At 36.8% G+C, this 23,177-nt stretch overlaps 1 protein-coding gene across 1 annotated transcript in view; it reads left to right on the top strand.

Moving 5' to 3' along the window:
- Nucleotides 1-23,177, top strand: part of RYR2 (ryanodine receptor 2) — a 714,060-nt gene that overhangs the window by 252,695 nt on the left and 438,188 nt on the right. The window contains exon 3 of the mRNA XM_060035003.1: nt 3,067-3,175. Within this exon, the coding sequence (XP_059890986.1) occupies nt 3,067-3,175 (109 nt within the window). The remainder of the gene's footprint in view (nt 1-3,066; nt 3,176-23,177) is intronic.

The following is a 23,177-nucleotide window of genomic DNA, read 5'->3' as shown; positions in this document are numbered from 1 at the left end:
AGAACCAATTTTAAGACATGAGTGGTGCTTCATACATGCCATTGATGGAGAGAAATGACAATATGCAAAACTAACTAATGACATCCCTTATTTTGAGTTCTTGTTATGGTCTTGACACTGTGATAAGCTCTTTACTTAGATAATCTCATTTATGTTTTCACAGCAACCCTATGAGGATGGTATAATTATTATCCCATTTTTCAGGGAAGGAAACTGAAGACTAGAAAAGTTAATAGCTTGTACGTAGTGAGGCCAGGATTCTTGCTTGCTTAGGTGATCTGTTTATAGAATCCAATCTCTTAACTATTATAATACACTGATTCTAAAGCAATTCATGAAATCAGTTCAGTGGTGTGTTGGCAATGGCTCTTAGTTTCCTGAGAGCTAATTGTTGCATATTAGGCAGTTTTGTGAGCTGATTTGTAAACTTTTACACTTTGAAACCAGCCATCATTGGAGTATTTACACTACAGAAATGGGCAAGTCATGGCTTTTTATTTTTAGAAATTGGTTCACTAGCACACCCTTTCTTAACATAGTTCTCTACTAGTGCTATTTGTCAAAGTGTAGCTTCCAAACTCTCACAGTTTAAATGGATATGAATGGAATAAACACTTACCTTAATCAATTTTTTCCCAGTAGCATTTGTCTTAGTGTGATAAATTGTTATTAATATAGTTAGAACTGAGAATATTAAATTTAAAAGAGCTCATCCTGAATTTCACAGTAGAAGAGAGTCCCTTTCCAAGCTTCCAGTCTTTTATCTGAGGATTTTGGAAAGAAAGCCCTTGTCTGGCTGACTGCTGTCAGTGGAAACAATCAATAAACATTCTATAATCGGAATAGAAAAGAGTTTTATTTGAGCCAGGCTGAGGACTATAGCCCAGGAGACAGATTCAAGAAACACTTGAAATGTGTTCTTCTAGACTACAGAATGGGGGGACGCTTTATATAGGCAAAATCCACAAAGTTACATAAGTGGTTTGCCAATTATAATTGGAGCTGGCAAGAAGTAAGGGTGCTTGTTAAGCCAGGATTGGTTGAGGTCTGAAATGGTTGAATAGTTACAAGGGGAGACCTTGAGACTATAAGGGTGCAGCTGGCAGCTGCTAACAGATCTTGTTTTGAGAATGGCTGGTGAAGTCTCTGAGTCTGATACAGTTCAGAAAATTCAAGTTCTCAGTAGTACAGGAATGTGTCTGAAACCACGTGCACAATGGCTATCTGGCTCCGTTTTGAATGCCTGAACCACAGTTTTATATCTTGTGAGAACAGAAGACAAATATTAAACAGGGGTGCATCCCTTCAAGGTTTCAAAAGAGAAAGATTAGCACACACACAGCAACTCAGCATGACCTTGCTGTCTGGGAAGGGAAACTCATCTTTGAAGGAGTACTAGCATTGGCATTGTAGGGATAAAATGCCCCCATTTCCTATCTTCGAAGTGGACATTCTGAACAACCTGGTAAATGCATTTTAAAAAAATGGTCAAAGCAGATTGCATGTTTGACAGACCAATGCATGCATTGCTAACTGTTCCATTTAGCATGAAGTTCAAGCCAAATCATGTATAAGCCAGAATGACTTCCCCATACCTCAATGTGTGAAAATTCCTTGCATTACCACAGAATATAAAAGTAGTAGCTGCACCCAGATTTGAGAGATTCCTTTGACTACTAGCTGAGATAGTTTGAGGAGGAATGGAAAGAAATTGGGCTGGGGACCACAGAAGCCCATGATAAGAGGATAGAGGAATTCAGAAAATGAAAGTTCATTAAAAAATAAAACAAAGCAAAGCAAAACATGGGTGCCAGGAAGGTTTGTGGGGTATGAGTAACTAGTGATTATATGCTGCTTTTATCCATAAAATAATCTTAACTTTAATTTTAGAACCCTGGTACCTAATCTTTCCTAGAAACCATAAAGCATCATTCTGTGCTGATAAGGATCTTTTTATTGGTAGTGGCTCCATTTAGTAAGTACTTTAACACTGTAAATTGTAATTCTGAGGCACTGCATCAAGTTCTCAATTTATCCTCCTAATGTTCTTTTTAAGAAGACATATTCTCGCTTGTGTTTTGTGTTTAATGTATTTATAATGTTCTTCTGTTGTGAAAATGCTCCTTTGAACATCTTCCCATACCCAGCTGGATTGCCTCCTGGATCCTGCTTTATCTAAAGTAAAAGCATGCATGCACGATAATGCATTTGTTCCTAATTGGGGTAGTTCTCTGTAACTTGACAGTCGGTTCTTATCCTGTTTCCTTCACCTCCTTGGTAGTTACTTGTTGGGATTTTCAGAATATATGGGGTTATTACTTGATTGGAATGGAAGTTGATGGGAGGAAATAGAAAGGAAAAGGAATGAGTGAGAAAATAAAGCAGTACGCGGACACCGAATAGAAGTCAAATTATTGCATCTGAAGTTCGAGGCCGGATATGATACCCAACTTGAGGAAGACAAGCTAATCGTTGTCTTTGTGGATAAGGACAAGCCTGTGTAAATCAATATTTTATACCAATCAATTTTATGTTTGCTTAACTTCACTGTTAATTTGAGTAAAGTATTCTTCTGTCCTTTTCATTTTTTATCAGCGAAGTACTTGATAGACTAGAAATGAATGCTCTAGAGTCAGAGAAGTCTGGCTTTTTAGTCCCGGCTTGAAAAATTTAGTAATTGTGACTTTGGAAAAGTAACCTAGCTTCTCTGTATTCTTGTCCACACAATAATAGTAATAATCCTTATCGTAGATGACCACAGGAGTTATTGATAAAGCTCCGAGTGCAGTGCCTCATCAGAGTAGGTGCTCAGTAAATGGTAGCTTATAGTTATCCGTAAATTAAAATGCGGATTAAGTGTGAGAGGTGTAGACAATGTAGTTGGATGATTTGGGAGCTCATATTAGAGAACTGACAAGTACTCTTTATTCTTTCTGTGAAAGAAACCGAAGTATAAAAAGGTAAATTGGGTCTAGATGCTTGGTGATGGTGGTGGTGGTGGTGATGGTGATGATGATGATGACGACGACGATGATGATGATGGCGGCTTTCCTTCTTTCTGCACAGAATGTCCCCCCAGACCTCTCCATCTGCACCTTTGTGCTGGAACAGTCCCTCTCTGTCCGGGCCCTGCAGGAGATGCTGGCTAACACTGTGGAGAAGTCACAAGGGGCAAGTACTTAATTTATGTTGTCTTGCAGTATTTTAATGAACTCAGCTACTCTATGAATGATTTCTTTCACAGGTTTTGGAGATTTTCTTTTGACCAAAATATGTAAATGCCTTTTAGTTGTGATTTTCTTAAGTCTGCCTTTCTGCTTCATCCAGCAGATCTGTTGACATCTTAAAGAACTTAAAAAAATCCATCCTCAGGGTGATCTGTGTCCTTGAACCTCATGCTTATGTCAATGGTTACAATAGAATCTTCTCCTTGAGCATTTGTGTTTCTAACGTTTTTGGAGCTGTTATTTTGACTCTTTCAATTAATTGCTTTATGCATGGCTGTCATTAATCTTTATTTCATTCTCAAATGCCTCTAACCATGTGACTGTGTCCTAAGCTTCTTTATGGCAAGTAAAATTTCATGGCACTCATATATTTGAAGTAACGAAATTATGGTGTTACAGCTTTAGTCAGTTGTAATTTTGCAAATAGCTAATCATTTTCTTCTAAAATTTGAAATTTTTATTCTGTCTCCTAATGCAAACATTTTTCTTTGAAAGCTTATTTGGTAATTTAAATTATATTCCATTCTATGCTGTGAGTGATTTCTGGGCTACTGCCCATTCTTAGCCAATTCATTAAATTTTAGAATTAAGCAGGAGGATGAATGGTCAAATTTTTGTTTCCTGTTTATTTGTTTGCTTGTTGCTATAATTACTGAAGTGTATGGTTTAATCAGCTATACTATTTCTCCAGGAATAAAACTGAAAATTTTTATTTGCCATTATTGGTCCATGAGTTGCTGTTTTTGTTGTTAATCATTGCTCTGGTTTGGATAAGTAAAGAGATTAAAAAATGATAATATATGGTTTAACAGAAAATGAGTGATCAGTTCTGATGTGATGTATTTTCGTTAGCCTTGTAGTTTTTTAAATTTCAGTGTCACACAGCTTAGGACTTTAATTGGTTTGTACATTAATTTTAAATTAATTTAAAATTTTAATTCTATACGACATATGTATGTATGTATGGAGGAGAAAAGAACATTTGTAAGTATGGAGGAGAAACTTTTTTTAGTGATCTTTATTTGATATTAGACTAACGGCTTATTTTTAAAAAGATCCAAATATGTTATGCGTATTTTAATTTTTCAAATTCACTTTTGGTTGCAACAGTTTGAAATTAAGGTATTAAACTACATAAAGTTAAAAAAATGTTTTTTCTGGGTTTTAATGCAGTGCTTTTGGATTAAGCTTGAATCAAAGAGGAGTAAAACATTTCTCAGTTTAACTAGTTTTCTTTCTACCTGGAATAACCCCTCCTGATTTTTAAACATCACATATCAACTTTGAAATTCAAATCTACTTTTACAAAGGAAAATCCTTTTTCTTTTGCATGAGCATCTAGAAAAGTGTGTATTGTCATTTCACTTATCTTTGTAGATACCAACTTACGATTAAGTTCCCATAAATTTAATTTTTATATTGCTAAGCTGCTTTTTCTAAATTTAAACTTTTGAGGAGATGTTTTACCTCCCTAGAATCATGGTGTTGGGTTAGGCAAGCTCTCAATTTTCTGTGTATATATGAAGTGTTGAAAATACTATTTTTGGACTTATGTTTTGAAGATACTTATTAGAATTTCTGCCTCCCCCCATATATTTATTTAGCTGAATTTTATTTTGAGTTGTACTCTATCTAGAAAGTTTCTATCAGAGGTAAAGTGGTAATTTATGTGATATGTGGAATACCATTTAAAAAGACGAGCGTAGATACCATAAGACATTAATTAGAAAAGAAAACTTGAGAAAAACCTGCTACAGGAAAGGAACATATTTCATTGAGCCAAATCTCACTTTCAAGCTAGTAACTTTTAGGAAGACACCACTGTCAAATAGCTCCAGAGGAAACTGTTTCTGGGGGAAAGAAAGATTCTTAGACTGCAGAGGAGTTTTGATTATACCCGGTAGTGATGTTCAAAATACTTCGTAACTAGTTTGACACAGGCATCGATTACTCAGAGTGGACCTCAGTCAAAATGCTTGAGTCAAGGTCCTGGGGAGATTTTGGGGGTGGTCTGACCAGTTTGGGGGTATCGTGGAGGAGTTGTGGGCTGATCAGAGTTAGGGCTACCAGGAGGGCTAGTTTTCCACTGTAACAACCATCTTCATCATAATAGTGCAAACCGGCTGAAGAGCACGTTTGATTACGTGGGATCAGCGGATGCTGTCGGCACTTGTAGGAGTCAGTCTTTGGACTCCGTAGGTATCCACATCCTCTTTACGAGCACCTCACATGTCTCCTTTGAATTCATTATGGGAATCTGTGGCAAACGTCAATACTTTTGTCAGGCAAATTGTCATCTCTAACAATAAATTATATGCAGTAGATTTGCTTAAAGAAAGATCCACTTTGACTGGGATGAAGTGTGTCAGGAAAGTGATGCTAATTTTCTTGAAATCATTTCTTTCCCTACCAGTTAACAGCGTATCAGAAAGAACCTGTGTATTACCTGATTCTCCCACTCTCTCGTGATGAACTTTCTCTAAGAAGCCTTGTTCTTTTTTTAAAAAAATAATTCTTCTTAAACTCTTTGTGTAATTCAATACACTTAATACTGATACTATTTAATGTCCAAAATGCTGTCATAGGCATGGTAGCAATACAACAAACACACTTGATGATGATAAGGAAAAAAATTTCTCATCTAGAACCATGACTTTTCTTCTTGTGGTTACGTACCATTTTGCTTGTATTCTTGGGTCCCACAGGATGAATGCATGGTTTTATTAAAGCTGCAGGAAATCTAGCAGGAAATTCCCGACATTACTTGTGCCGAAACAAATCATGAAGATTATCGATAACACAAGGAGATGCGTAAAGTGAAACAGAAAAAATATGACCTAATTTATGAAGTTTTGATTCCACAGAGTTGCTTATCGTGGCTGTTAGTAAAATCACTAACATATAAGTGGCACAAGAAGCATTCTGAAAGGTTTTATTGGGAGGGATTTTTTAAAATATCACTTTTTTATTAAGCAGATAAGACAGATCTAGATCTGATGTATATAATTCCACTAAACATCATTTAGCTTTTATTCTTAATCAAAGCATATCAGTCATAAATAGGCCAAGACCTGTTTAGCTTTATCTGAATGGCTGTTCACAGAGCCTTTAAAATCCTGAGGGTGGAGACAATGCACATAAAACAAGGAAAAAATGACTGCGGGAGCATTGCCCGTCCGTTTGGCCGAATTTTGCCTGAGCTCTGTACGTGCACGTCCTTGCTTGTGTTAATTTTTCTCTTCTCCCTCTGGGTTTTATGTGGTTCTGGATAACTTGTCTGCTTCTGAATCCACTTCTATCTCCTGTCTCTCTTCAGATTTTTTTTTTTGGCATACCCGGTGATACAGCATAGGCCTAACTAAGCAGGGTTTTGTAGAATTCGTGAACAGTTTTAAGAATACGAGCTGTGGCACATATTCACTCTGTGGCTTTGGAGAAGGTCAGTCTTTATCATCAGGTTTAGTGATTATTAAATGATGAGGTATGTGGAATATTCGGCATACATTTAACAGTGGCTATTTTTATTGTTTTACTTATTCTTCTTCTCATACCTGTAAGAAATGGCTGGACTGCTACAATCCCTTGCAGTTGCCTTCTCTGTGACCTTGGCTGGTCCAGAGTCCCCCTTCTCCCTCCTCCAGTATCCCAGCCAGTTGGTTCTGAGACGTAGTCGTGCCAGTTCAATGATTCCATAATTAGGTGAAAATATAGTCAGTGATAGTATTTGCTTATTTCTGTGTGTGTTCTAGTTAATAAAGTTTAATAATTTAGGTGATCCTATGCTTTTGCGTATTTGTTTCATTATACCTTAATTCAGAAACATTTTTGATGAACACTTTCTCCATTAATTTTTATTTTTGTGATGCCTAGTTTAATTTAAGGATTGCATTTCATAGAAGCACAGATATGAAGTGAAAAGTGAGACAGTATAGTGGAAGGAGCTTTGGTTTTACAGTCTGAAATTTATTGATAATTCTTACTTTTTCAAATATTATTTTTAATAGTTATCATTTGTTGACAGGCATTGCTTTTGTTTAACCCTACGAGTATATTAAGTGGTTTATTATTTGTATTACTATTTAGGAGACTATATACAAAGATAACCTTGACTGTCCTTTCTGTCTTTTGGTTTAGCTGTTTCTGGGAGAATTGTAGAACCCTGTCCCTTTTGACTTTGGCTTGTAACCACTTGACTATCGATGCCTTGTTGTTAGACAATTAGTAGCTTGAACCAAGAAACAAAAAGTAAAATTAAACCAATATTTGTCCCTTATATCCTGCTTTTTGGAGGAAATTCATAATTTTGGTAATTCTGATTGGTATCACTCATTCACTTTACGTCATATATTTTCCTCATTATTATAGGTAATTGGTAGTTTTCTATAATTTCAATTACAACTGATGCTTTAAATATCTATAAAATTTACAATGTAATATTATAAATATTACTTATTGTGAACGTCAGTCAGTTGTAATCATTCATTTATTTAATGCAAACTTTGAACATTTATAAGATATACTTCATAAGGCTCTGTGGATAGAAAGATGAATAATAGGTGATTTTTGTCATCAATGGATTCACAGTCTGATGCAGGAATAGAAGGAAAATTATAGTGCAGTGTGATGTGTGTTATCATGGAAGTGTAGATATAGTGTTAGCACAAGGAAGGGACTGGGTTTGTGGAACTTGGCATTCCTTTGACTGTTCTTTGGACTTGCTACATCATTTCTAAGACAAGAAGAAATAATATTAAAACTATTAATATAAAAATCACTTAAAATTTTTCTCCAAGGAACAACTTGGTCTCATTAGACTATTCTTTAGAATTCTATTAGAAACTAGTACTTGCCAGGAGGACTCTGCATAATATGTCCAGAGATATTCCTAATATGATTTTTATGTTTCAATTTACTGAAATGGTTTATTATTTTATAGGAAATCCTAAGAGTGTTTCATATTTCTAAATTATATACTGTCTTGTAATTACAAAATACCACTGTGACTTAATTATTAATAGAGAGGTACATCAGACTCAGACATGTTCAGTTTTTATGAAAAATGAAGTTATAGAATACAGAGTATTATTATACAGTGTACCATTCTTCTAATAAAACCTCTGCTTTTTTAAAGCATGTACTCTGAGAGTATTCAAAAATGCATCAAGAAGTAACCAGCTAAATGTACTGGTAAATGAGGTGTTTTTTTAAAAAAAAATACATTTTTTAAACATTGAAGCACCACAGATGAGTTTTTAAAAAATACATTTATCAAACATTGAAGTACCAATTTCAGGCAAGTAATTGCACTTAAGATCATTTTGTATAAATGCAAGAGTAGAAGTCGTAGTTCAAGAAGTTGTGTGCTGTTTTCCATGGTGGTTAAGCATACAGACTGTAGAGCAAACTCCTTGAGTTAAATTCTTGGTAATCTTAGGAAAGCTGCTTAATGTTTCTGTACCTCAGTTTTCTCGTCTATAAAGTGGGGGAAAAAATAGTGTCCCCTTCATAGTGTTGTTGTGAGAATCTAATAAGTCCATATAATTAATGTGTATAGAACATTCATGGCACACAGGAAGCACTATAGCTACGCTGTTATCTTATTATCGTGTTTGCTTTGGGAATGCACATGTTTGCTCCAGACCAAATATTTGGTCCAAATATTAAAATCATATTTGGCCCAAGTATTAAAAAACATATTTGGTCCAAATATTAAAAGCAAAACAAACAAACAGCAATAAAATCCCCAGTTACCTCAAGGCTCCAGAGAGTTGACCAAAAGCAGACATATTCTGGAGAGGAGCCAGACTTGGAAAATGGAATTGGTTCCAATGACTTTTATATTTTTTAAGGCTTTTAGCCTGGAGGCTGACAGAAGTCAGTGCTGTGTGGTAGCGAAAACTCTAAAAGAACATGCACGGTCTCTCTGGAGACAGAAAGTCAAGGAGTGATCCTGGAAAAGAGAAATCCAGAGAGAGGGAGCCCCACATTCTGTGCATACACTCTGCTCAAGTGTCTGGCTGATGCTTGGCCACGTGTATGGGGGGCACGTGTGATTCAGTTACCACTGCTAAGGGCAGCACTGCACTGAGGTTTGCACTGCCACCAACCATGTTGCAGTTGGTGGTTTGAGTCCCACCAAGTTGATTGCTTGTTAAAGCAAATACAATCCACGTTCTTCAGTGGTATATAGCAGAATCCAGAATCTCAACAATATAAAAGGACAGGATACAATTCACAATTGCTTAAAATATATAGAAACATGCAAATGTGACCCAGTCTCAAGAGAGACGACTACCAAGGACAACCTGGAGATGATCTCACCAGACAAGGATTTAAAGCAGCCATTATGGCTGTGTTCAATGAAATCAAGGAAAATATGTCTACTGTGAACAAAAAGATTAAAAAAACTCAATGTATAAAAATTATTCAGAGAAACAAAATGGAATTTCTAAGACCTGAAAACTACAGTATCTGAAAAGTTCACATAGCTAGTAAGTGGTAGAACTAGGGTACGAATTTATCTCCATTGGGCTCTGAAGTCTATGCTTTGAAGCTCTTTACTGTGGAGTATCCATGTAATAAGAGGAGAGCAGTGGGAGGGCCTAAGGGGATGTCACTAGTAAAGCAGTGGGAAGAAGAGGAGGACTCCATGGAAGGCTGTGGGAGGATGCAATCTGGGAGATAAGAGGAAAACTAGGAGAAAATAGTTACAGAAGCCATGTGTATTCGTTTCTATGGCTGCTCTAATAAATTACTCCAAGCCTGATGGCTTAAAACACCATGAACTTATTATCTTAAAGTTCTTGAGGTAAGAATTCTAAAACGAGGGCTTCCCTGGTGGCACAGTGGTTGAGAGTCCGCCTGCCGATGCAGGGGACACGGGTTCGTGCCCCGGTCCGGGAGGATCCCGCATGCTGCAGAGCGGCTGGGCCTATGAGCCATGGCCGCTGAGCCTGCGCGTTCGGAGCCTGTGCTCCGCAACGGGAGAGGCCACAACAGTGAGAGGCCCGCGTACTGCAAAAAAAAAAAAAAAAAAAAAAATAGAATTCTAAAACTTAGTTTCAATGGGCTAAAATCAGGGTTTTGGCAGGACTGCTTTAATTATGGTGGCTCTAGGGAGGAATCTATTTCCTTGCCTTTTCTGGCTTATATTTTTGTCTGGTGGCCCATGTTCCATCTTCAAAGCCAGCAACATACTATCATGTTACATATTCACAGGCTCTGTGGAATAGGATGTGGATGGTTTTGGGGTGCCACTATTTGGCCTACTACATCATGGAAGTATAGAGTTTCAGTCAGATGTTGTTGACAACATCAGATGAAAATCAGAGAAATCTAGTTGAATAAGGACTGAAAAGTGTACTTTGGTTTGACAGGAGCCTGGTTTTCCTGCAAACCAATCAATATTATTTTCAATCTATCTTATATATACATACTAATCCATAGATTCACACATATTTTACATTGAAAAGACTTTATTCTCTAAGGAGTTTTTGGTATTTATTGGTTACTCCAAAAGTGGTGCTCAATATTTCCTTTATACTTATATTTAAATATATTTAATATTCTTTTATATTCTTATTCTTCTGGTATTTTGGTTCATGTTCACTACAACTAAAACACTTATTTGTTCATGCTTTTGGGCGGATAGGCCAAGGATCGAAAATTAAGAGTGAATGTTGCATCCGCCCTGGTTGAGTTTTATTTTCATACTGATATTTTTCCATTTGCTTTCCCTTCATTAAAGTGAATTGGGGTAGTGTGGAGGAAAAAGGAAGAGTTGGCAAACCTTGCTGTGAAGCATATAATATAGGTTGTATTCTGTACGTTATTAAAAATAGGTTTCTCAGATGGCTGGGCGAATGATTCACTGGGGAAAACATTGAAGGTTACTTAAACACTTGATACTGTTCATCCGTTTTCAAATATGTTACTGCTCTACGCAGTCTAAGTCTCCTTTGAAATACAGAATCAAACAATGAGGATATAAAATTGTGATTACACTTTTAAATACTCTCGGGGCAGTAGATATCTGCCTCTGAAGAGACCAGGGCCAAAGACTGAATGGGGCTACTTTTTAATAAAGAAAAATAATACCACACTCACAATTTTTGTTTTTGTGTCAGCAAGATTCCTGCCTAGACTATAGTAAGGAATCAGTAAATTTTATGTATTGATAATGTTAAAAGTCATTAGTGACACGTAAAGCACAAGCAACAAAATAAAAACAGATGGGACTACAACAAACTAAACAGCTTCTGCACAGCAATAGAAACAACAAAGTGAAAAGACAACCTGTGGGATGGAAAAAATATTTGCAAACCATATTATGTGATAAGGGGTTAATATCCCAAATATATAAAGAGCTCATGCAACTCAATAGCAAAAACCAAATCATCAGATTAAAAAGGGACTAAAGACCTGAATAGACATTTTTCCAAAGAAGATGTATGAAAGGCCAACAGGTACGTGAAAAGATGCTCAACATCACTAGTCATTAGGGAAATGCAAGTCAAAACCACAGTGAAATATCACCTCATACCTGTGATGGCCATCACCAAAAAGACAAAATATAACAAATACTGGCGAGGTTGTGGAGAAAAGGGAATCCTTGTGCACTGTTGGTGGGATTGTAAACTGTATGGGAAACAGTATGGGGAACAGTATGGGAAACAGTATGCGGATCTTCAAAAATTAAATACAGGACTACCGCATGATCCAGCAATTTCACTTCTGGGAGTATATCCAAAGGAAATGAAAACACTAACTTGAAAAGATATCTGCACCTCCATGTTCATAGCAGAATTGTGATAGCCAAGACACGGAAACTGCCTAAGTGTCCATTGATGGATGAATGGATAAAGAAATTGTGGAATATCTGTATAGTGGAATATTATACAGCCATAAAAAATGAGTAAATCCTGACATTTGTGACAACGTGGATGGACCTTGAGCATATAATGTTAGGTGAAGTAAGACAGAGAAAGACAAAAACCATATGATCTTACTTATTTGTGGAATCTAAAACAACAACAACAACAAAAACAAACTCATAGAAAAAGAGATCAGATTTGTGGTTACCAGAGGTGGAGAGAGGAGGAATTGGAGGAAAGCAGTCAGAAGGTACAGACTTCCAGTTGTAAGATAAATAAGTACTACGGATATAATATACAGTATGATGACTATAGTTAGCACTGCTGTATGATATACAGGAAAGTTGTAAAGAGAGTAGATCCTAAGAGTTCTCATCACAAAGAAAAAATGTTTTCTTTCCCCTTTTTAAAAATTAATTAATTTATTTGTTTTTATTTTTGACTGTGTTGGGTCTTCGTTGCTGTGCGTGAGCTTTCTCTAGTTGTGGCGAGCAGGGGCTACTCTTCGTTGCAGTGCGCGGGCTTCTCATTGTCATGGCTTCTCTTGTTGCGGAGCACGGGCTCTAGGTGCGCAGGCTCAGTAGTTGTGGCTCATGGGCTTAGTTGCTCCACAGCATGTGGGATCCTCCCGGTCCAGGGCTCGAACCTGTGTCCCCTGCGTTGGCAAGCAGATTCTTAACCATTGTGCCACCAGGGAAGCCCTTTTTCCCTTTTTTTGCTTTCTCTTTTTATTTTATCTACATGAGAGGATGGATGCTAACTAAAATTATTGTGGTAATCATTTCACAATACACATACGTAAGTCAAATCATTATGCCGTACACCCTAAACTTACACCATGATATATGTCAATTATACCTCAGTAAAACTGGGAAGAAGTAATTAGGGCCTATCATGCAAGCAATATAAAAATACACTTAAATTCCCCTTGAAGTTTAAATTCCAGAACCATGTCAATCTTCTATTTTCATAACAGTAATAGAGTATAAAATGAAAGTACCTTCTTCATAATCCTTTTTTTCCCCTGAAGATAACGACAGCTAAGATTGGCTTATATCCATCTAGAACATCATGTATAAAAAAACATTTTTCCATAAACAGGATCATATTACAGACTATTGTATCATCTTCTACAATTTAATCATATATGGTTAAAAAATATAAGGACACAGAAAGTCCAAAGGAAGAGAATCCAGGTTTAATTGAGCAGGGCTGCGGCTCAGCTTTTCTATAATTCTCTTGACTCTGTTCTCTCTGTTTGGTTCTTAGGCTAGTTTCCCTCATGATTACAGCAGGGCTGTATCATCATATCATTTGATGATATCCAAATTCAGCGGCATCTCTAGGCCCACAAAGCAGCTGACTTTCTTTGCTTTTGTTCATGAGCGTAAGGAGATTTTCCTAGAAACCTCCTGGTAGACTTCCCCTATGCCCACTGTCACATACTCATTGCCCAGATTATTTACCAGCAAGGGAAAATGTGGCTAACACAACTGGCTCAGAGCATGGGGAGGGAGGGAAGAAAGGCTACCTCTACAAAACTGGATTTTTTGGGGGAGAAAGAGGAGGGTTATATTTGTAAATGAACGTTGGACGATTCCTAACGTTCTTTGCTACGATATATAGCAGACGTGGAGTTGGTACCCTTAAGCCTTATTTGGAAGTATTTATTTAGATTTGATATCCTCCAGGTTCTTAAGCCAAACTAGATCTAGCAAGTTAAATCCTTACCTAGGAATAGAAATCAAAGTCTATGCTCAGTGGTCTTTGAAGCTGGGAAATGGAAAACCCATGCCTCTTCTCCACCCAACTGATTCATGCAGTATTCATTCCACAAAAGTGTATTGAGTTGCTATTGTGAATTCTGGGCTGGTGATACAGGGATAAATAAGAAGGCATCCTTCCTCTTGAGGAATTTAGTGATCTAATAGTGGAAAGAAAAGGTAGACATATCAATGAATGTGGGTGAAGTGTGCTTTTGATAGTAAACAGTCCAGTGAGAGTACAGAGTACTTTCCTACCACTACCTCCCCTATATGAAGGCACACATCCTATCATAAATGGCTGAGGTCCTCTACAGATAAAAACAGTGAAAAGTTTAATGGATTAGTCTGTTTATATTGTAGGCGAGATTATGTTACTAGCTATTTATGTCGAAACTGAAATCCCCAATTATCTACTAATAACTTAACATTTTAGTTCAAGAGGCTGGGTGCTATTTGCCTTGCTGTTCACGAACATCCCTAGTAAAGCACAAATACTGCTTTTTGGGAATGGGGCTCTGAAGCTAATAAATTAACACATTTACTGACTGGGTGTGCTCGTTAGCCAGCATCTTGTCTAAAGCCTGTGTACATAATCACATACCTGTCTTTAGTCTGTGAAACTGGTGCAGTGATTTAGAAGGTGAATGGGATTATTATCTCCTAAAGGGCATATAGCTAAAAATATTCACTGAGCAACAACTGTTTATCTACCACTTAGGTGAATGTGGACGTTTGTCTGTGGTTGAGATATGCATCCTCTATTTGTAGACCTTTTTCTGTTTTATTGTCTTTCTCTCTAGAAAGACTACTTCCTACTCTGAAGCTAAGTATACTACATATTGCTATGTATTTGAAAGATGTGGTTTCCAGAGACACCAGCACCAAACTCAATAAGGAGGTCAATTTAATCAACATGTAATTTAATCACCATGCCACCAGCATTATGCACTGTTTTAGATTATGACTCTTGAATGTGTAGATTATTTTATTCTATTAGTATCATTCAATTTGAACATCTTCTTCAGATTTTTTGCTATTTAAAATAAAAAATATTTTTCACTTGTAAATGTTTGATAGCAAATGAGTCAGATAGTAAATTTATGTGCTAGATTGTTCCTGAATTTACCAGTGATTTAAAGATATTCGTAACCTATTGAGCCAAACAGCCTCTAATTTTTATTCTCTTAAAGTAAACTGTATTTTTTTAAAAGTCTAATTTGACAGAATACATCCTCTTTCACTACTTTTTATCAAATACCAGTTCCCCTTATTTCCTCGACCCCATCACTAGCACTGTTTCTTACCTTGCTTGAGTTCTCTCCAAAGCATTTCTTTCCTTCTGACATACTATATATTTCTGTTTTTATTTTTATTTTTAAATAAGCTGTCTATCCGCATTAGAGTGTAAATCCCATGAGTGCAAAGTTTTTGATCTGTTGTGTTCACTGGCTTTACCAGTAACACCTAGGACAAAGCATGAGATGAACTAGATACTGAGGAAATACTTGCTGACTTGAGGGATTGCAAAATAGAATATATAAACCAAAAATTAAGGGGCTGAAAAGTGCCCCAAATTCTGTGTCTACTACTATGGTGACAGTTTTGAACCTAAGTAGAACATTGACTGTTCAGTGCAGCTGTTTTTCACCTTTCCCTTCTCTATTGCGAGAGAAAAGAAACATATTCAGAAGGGAAAATGAGAAAATAACCTTTTGGGGTTAGATAACCATGCATCCTTGTTTGTCGGGCACAGTTCAGGTTAACACCTGTCACAGCTTAATTCCTATTATCCCCCTTTCACTGTTCGTAGTGCCCCAGTCTGGGTGAGAAACCAAATGGCCATCCCCAGTCATGGTACCTTGGCGAATCATATAAAAGTTTCAGACGTGTTCCCCAGAAAAAATACAGGTAATTTCTACACGTACAAAATCTTTCATATACTTTGAGATTTGAGGACTTAAAAGGAATCCAAGCCACTCTTTTGACTTGTAGCCATCACTCTCAGAATCTATACTTTTTTGCAACTAATCTCAGAGAAAGACGAAGTCCACTGGGATCTGTATAACTTCGAGACCAGATGGAACATTCTGACAGCGTGAGGTCAGTACTGGAGGTATGACCGGATGTGACTTCTCTGACTTCTGAGATAATGGTGATGCCATTAGCTCTAAGACCCCAACAGAGCTGTGGTCGAGTTCTTTACTGGAACAAGAAACCTTAGAACTGTCCTTAGACCATTGACAGAGTAGTACAGAGAGCACCACACCCAGGGCACACAGAATGGGCTCCATATTGTAGTGCACTGATTTCCATAGTTCTGGAGACAGTGAGCCTGGTGTGAGATAAAAAGAACCTATTGAAATGGTTACGTGATCTGACATGAGAGAAAAGTGTCCCAATGAGATTAGACAGTGCAGACAGATTGAGAGAGAGAGAGAGAGAGGAGAGAGAGAGAGAGAGAGAGAGAGAGAGAGAGAGAGAGAGAGAGAAGTGATAAATCACAGCAGAGACAACAAAAGAAGCAACGTTAGGCCAGCAAAATTTAATACTTCATAAGCTGGAGTTACTTGCATTTGTTCACTCTACAGATGTACCATGAGTAACTTATGTTCCAACCTCTGTGTAGGAGAAATGGTGAGGGAGAGCCTGAGGGGCTAGGGATGTTTCTTCCAGGACAGGACATAAGTGGAATCTGTGCATTATAATATAAACTATAAATTTTGGGGGGAAGTGAAGGATTAAAAATAAGATTCTAGGGGCAAAGGTAAAAACTGAGATTCTCTTTATACACCCATGGCCTGGAGATTTTGTTTTGTTTTCTTTCTAATGGTATTAGTGTGTATAACAGTTATGAGTAGGAAAATGGTTTGTATCATGTATTTGATCATGAGATATAGTCTCTATACTTCCAAAATGGATCTGAGGTGAATGCTACATAGTTATTTCAATTCAGTAAATTTGTAGTCAGTTTCACCATAAGGAGTTTTTGGTTCTTTGGAAAACTATTCAAGAATTGCTTAGGAAGAAATCTGTGCACCAGGGGATTCAGCCAATAATTAGATCGCCCTTATGGTGTTTTCTCAAGGACTGTTTTGATAATGGCTTCTTTCTAGGTTGAACTGTTGAACAACTGTTCCCTGAGCAGACTGTTCCTAATTTAATTGTTGCTAAGTGAACAATCAGTTGTCATGAAGGAACTTAAGCTTTAGTTTTTCTTCATGTCTAGCTTTAGTTAGTTTTTCATTCTGTCCATTCTCTATCCAAATTGGACTCACTCCCTGAATATGCTCTATTTTCCCCAGATACATTACTCATATTCTTAACCACACTAATTCCTCAACTTAGAATTCTGAGCCATTCAAAAGTTTACCCTTTCCTTCTATGCTTATGTCCAAGAAGGTATGCTCCTTGAATTTTTTCATAATCCTCTCTGCCAGAAATAATATTTCTACTCGTGGATCCGTATCACTGGGTTTTTAAGTTTTTCTACATTTCTCTCATTTTATAATAATTATTTGGTATGTATTATATATAATTTATTTACATTAGAATATGTTTTTTTAGAGCAGTTTGAGATTTACAGAAAACTGTCTGAAAAAGTCCCATAACCTTTCCCCTCCCCTACATCCTTTATTATTATAATACCTTGCATTAGTGTGATATATTTGTTATAATTGACATTATCACATTATATCATTATAATTGACATTATCACATTATCACTCAGAGCTCATAGTTTACATTAGGACAGATATTGACAAATCATTATCATTCAGATTTCATAGTTTACGTTAGGGTTCACTCTTTGTGCTCTACATTCTAAAAGTTTTGACAAATACATGATGTCATGTATCCACCATTACTGGTATTGTACAGAATAGTTTCACTGCCCTAAAAGTCCCGTGTGCTTCACCTCTTCATGCCTCCCTCCCTTCTAACCACGGATCTTTTTACTGTCTCTCCATAGTTTTGCATTTTCCATAATGGCATATACTTAGAATCATACAGTATGCAGCCTTCTTATTCTGGCTTTTTTCACATAGTGATATGCATTTAAGCTTTCTCTATGCCTTTTCCTAGCTTGATAGCTTGTTTCTTTTTATTACTGAGTAATATTCCATTGCCCAGTTGTACAGCAGTTTGTTTATCCATTTACCTATTGAAGAATATCTTGGTGACTTCTAAGCTTTGGCAATTATGAATAAAGCTGTTATAAACGCACGTGCAGGTTTTCATGTAGACATAAGCTCCCAGCTCCTTTGGGTAAATACCAAGGAAAGAGATTGCTTGGTCATATGTTAAGAGTATGTTTACTTTTGTATGAGACTGCCAAACCGACTTTGAAAGTGTCTGTAGCATGTGGCATTCCAAGAATGAATGAGAGTTCCAGTTGCTCCACATCCTCATCAGCATTTGGTGGTGTCAGTTTTTGGGTTTTAGCCATTCTCACAGTTGTGTAAATGGTAACTTATTGTTATTTTAATTTGCAATCTCCTGATGACATATGATGTAGACCATCTTTACATATGCTTATTTGCCATAGTGTCTTTTTTTGTGAGGTGTCTATTGAGATCTTTTGCCAAATTTTAAATTGGGTTGTTTATGTTCATATTGTTAAGTTTTTAAAATTGAAGTATAGCTGATTTACAATGTATTAATTTCTGCTGTACAGCAAAGTGATTCAGTTACATACATATATATATATGTATTCTTTATCATATTCTTTTCCATTATGGTTTATCTCAGGATATTGAATATAGTTTCCTGTGCTATACAGTGGCACATTGTTATTTATCCATTCTGTATATAATAGTTTGCATCTGCTCATCCCAAGCTCCCAGGTTATCCCTCCTCCATCCTCCCTCCCCCTTGGCAACCACAAGGCTGTTCTCTATGTCCGTGAGTCTGTTTAGTAGATAAGTTCATTAGTGTCATGTTTTAGGTTCCACACATAAGTGATATCATATGGTATCTGTCTTTCTCTTTCTGACTTGACTTTACTTAGTATGATATTCTCTAGGTCCATCTATGTTGTTGCAAATGGCATTAGGTCATTCTTTTTTGTGGGTGAGTAGTAGTCCGTTGTATATCATATTGTTGAGAGTTAAGAGTTCTTTGTATATTCTGACTACCAGTATTTTATCATATATGTGTTTTACAAAGATTTTCTCCCAGTTGTGGGTTGACTTTTAATTCAGCTAACAGTGTTTTTCACAGAGCAGAAGACTTAATTTTCATGAAGTTCAACTTAACAATTTTCCTTTTATGGATCATGCTTTTGGTGTTCTACCTAAAAAGTCATTGCCAAACCCAAGGTCACCCAGATTTTCTCCTATGTTATCTTCTAGGAGTTTTATAGATTTATGTGTTATATTTAGGTCTGTGATCCATTTTGAACTCATTTTTGTGGCAGGTTTAAGATCTGTCTAGATTCTTTTTTTTTTTTTTAACATCTTTACTGGAGTATAATCGCTTTACAATGTTGTGTTAGTTTCTGCTCTGTAACAAAGTGAATCAGCTACATGTATACATATATCCCCATATCCCCTCCCTCTTGCCTCTCCCTCCCACCCTCCCTATCCCACCCCTCTAGGTGGTCACAAAGCACCGAGCTGATCTCCCTGTGCTATGTGGCTGCTTCCCACTAGCTATGTTTTACATTTGGTGGTGTATATATGTCAGTGCTACTGTCTCACTTCGTTCCAGCTTACCCATCCCCCTCCCCGTGTCCTTAAGTCCATTCTGTACATCTGCATCTTTATTCCTGTCCCATCCCTAAGTTCATTAGAACCATTTTTAAAAAATATTTTAGACTCCATATATATGTGTTGGTGTACGATATTTGTTTTTATCTTTCTGACTTCACTCTGTACGACAGACTCTAGGTCCATCCAGCTCACTACAAATAATTCAATTTCGTCACTTTTTATGGCCGAGTAATATTCTGTTGTATATATGTGCCGCATCTTCTTTATCCATTCTTCTGTCAACGGACACCTAGGTTGCTTCCATGTCCAGGCTATTGCAAATAGCACTGCAGTGAACTTTGTGGTACACGACTCTTTTTGAATTATGGTTTTCTCAGGGTATATGCCCAGTAGTGGGATTGCTGGGTCGTATGATAGTTCTTTTTTTAGTTTTTTAAGGAACCTCCATACAGTTCTCCATAGTGGCTGTATCAATTTACATTCCCACTAACAGTGCAAGAAGGTTCCCTTTTCTCCACACCCTCTCCAGCATTTATTGTTTCTAAATTTTTTTGATGATGGCCATTCTGACCTGTAAGTGGTGATACCTCATTGTAGTTCTGATTTGCATTTCTCTAATAATTAATGATGTTGAGCATCTTTCATGTGTTTGTTGGCAATCTGTATATCTTCTTTGGAGAAATGTCTGTTTAGGTCTTCTGGCCATTTTTGGATTGGGTTGTTTGTCTTTTTGTTGTTGAGCTGCATGAGCTGCTTGTAAATTTCGGAGATTAATCCTTGTAAACTTCGGAGATTAAAGTAAAATTGAAGTATTATATGATCCAGCAATTCCAGTTCCAGCTATTTATCCAAAGGACATGAAAGCACTAACTTGGAAAGATATATGCCCCCCCCATATTTATCACAGCATTATTTTCAGTAGTCAAGATGTGGAAGCAACCTAAGTGTATATCAGTGGATGCATGGGTAAAAAATTGTGGTATATACATATAATGGAATATTATACAGCCATAAAAGGAATAAATCGGGCTTCCCTGGTGGCGCAGTGGTTGAGAGTCTGCCCGCTGATGCAGGGGACACGGGTTCGTGCCCCAGTCCGGGAGGATCCCACATGCTGCGGAGCGGCTGGGCCCATGAGCCATGGCCACTGAGCCTGCGCGTCCGGAGCCTGTGCTCCGCAACGGGAGAGGCCACAACAGTGAGAGGCCCGCGTACCTCAAAAATAAATAAATAAATCTTACCATTTATGACAACATGGATGGACCTTGAAGGGATTATGCTAGGTGAGACAAGTGACAGACAAATACTATATAATTTCACTTTTATATGGAATCTGAAAAACAAACAAACAAACTGAACCTATAGTTACAGAGAACAGATTGGTGGTTGCAGAGGCAGAGTGTAGGAGAGGCAAAACGGGTGAAGGTGGTCAAAAGATACAGTCTTCCAGTTATGAAATTAAGAAGCCCTGGGGATATAATATACAGCATGATTACTGTAGTGAATAACACTGTATTGTCTATTTTAAAGTTGCTAAGATAGTAGATCTTAAAAGTTCTCATCACAAAAAAAATTGAAAGTATGTCTGTTATGGATGTTAACTTGACTTAATGTAATGATCATTTCACAATATATGGAAATATCAAATCATTCATCTCATATAAAGTTATATGTCAATTATATCTGTTTTAAAATATTTTAAAAAATTAAGTGCTGACTATTAAAAAAAGAAGCATTACCATAAAGAAGTACAGGCCCAGATGGCTTCTCTGGTCAATTCCAGCAAACATTTGAGAAAGCAGTAATACCAATCTTAACCTCTTACAGAATCCTTCTAAATTTATTTTATGATGTCAACATAACCATGGTCCTAAACCATTAGAAAGGCCTTGCTAGAAAAAATGTTATACACTAATATTGGTCAAGGTCATAGATGCAGAAATCCTCTACAAAATACTAGCAAACCAAATTTATGGATGTATAAAATCAATAGCATATTATAACTAAGGTGGGATTCAACAGTAGTTAATGTATTCATGAAAGTGATTAATGTCTTTCTCCATATTAAAAGACATAAAGGGAAAGATTACATATTTTAATTGATACATTTAAAACATTTAAAAAATAAATCATTTATTGTAAATTTGTAATGTAGGGGAACTCTTTAATCGGATAGATGCTCTCTGTAAAATGGAAAACCAGTGAAATATTGAATTATTTTAGTGTGATGTTAAATAAAGGGGTGAAGGTGGGCACTATTAGAATTAAAAAGTGAATTTAGGGGCTTCCCTGGTGGCGCAGTGGTTGAGAGTCCGCCTGACGATGCAGGGGACACGGGTTCGTGCCCTGGTCCGGGAAGATCCCACATGCCGCAGAGCGGCTAGGCCCGTGAGCCATGGCCGCTTAGCCTGCGTGTCTGGAGCCTGTGCTCCGCAACGGGAGAGGCCACAACAGTTAGAGTCCCGTGTACCGCAAAAACAAACAAACAAAAAAACTAAAAAGTGAATTTAGTAAAGTTAGAACTCAGTATAAATTGTCAGTTACATTTCTATATATTAGCAAAAAGCAAACATAAAAATAAAATTTCTAAGTGAGTCTACTTATATTGGTACAATACAACATCATGTACCTAGGAATAATTCTCATGAAAGATATATAAACCTTTCCATAGAAAATCGAAAAGCATTTTGAAGGAAATTAAAGGTGACCTAAAAAAAAGAGGGATATACAGTGTTGGAAGCCTGAATATTATGAAGATGGCAGCTATCTCCAAATTGATCTGTCAATCAATGCAATCTCAATCAAGCTGCCAGCAGGTTTTCTTTTTGTGTGCCTGAAAATTTATGCCTATTCTGAACATTATAGGAAATAGAGAGGGTCAATATTAACAAATATAATATTGAAGAAAAGAACAAAGTTGGGGCCTTTGGCTACCAGATATCAAAACTTATTTTGATGGAACGGTGGTTAAGATAGTATGTTATTAGCACAGGCGTAGAAAAATAGGCCAAAATAGAAGAGAGTTCATAAATACCTCCACATGTTAGTAACTTGATTTATGACGGAGGTGGCAATGCAGTACAGTGGAGGCAAGAATTATCTTTTTGTAAATGGTGCAAGGTCAACTGAACAGCTGAATGAGGGGGAAAATGAATCTGAATTCCCTCCCTAGCACCATATACCCAGAAAACCAATACCAAACAGATTGAGGTCTCAGGTAAGAGTTAAGATAATACATTTTCTCAGAAATAATGTAGGAGGATCTTTTCAGGGCAAAAAGCACCAGCAATGAAGGAAAAGATGGAGAAATTGTACCAAAACTAAGAATGTCTGTCATCAGAGTTACCATTAAGAGATGGAAAAGACAGGACACAGACTGGGAGAGAATACTTGAAAAATATAAACAATTCTGGGAAATCAGTACGAACAAAAATAGACAACCTAATAGTAAAAAATGGGTAAAAGACTTGAACAAATACTTCTTAACAGCAGATATATTCAAAATATCCAAAGCATACGGAAAAAGGCTTCATCACAGTAGGCTTCAGAGAAATGCAGTTGAAAACTGTGATGAGGTATTACTACACACCCACCAGAAGATCT

This window comes from Delphinus delphis, chromosome 16, assembly GCF_949987515.2.
Source record: "Delphinus delphis chromosome 16, mDelDel1.2, whole genome shotgun sequence".
In the NCBI taxonomy this organism is placed as follows: Eukaryota; Metazoa; Chordata; class Mammalia; order Artiodactyla; family Delphinidae; genus Delphinus; species Delphinus delphis.
Note: the sequence above shows the minus strand (reverse complement) of the source record. Positions and strands in the feature narration are given on the sequence as shown.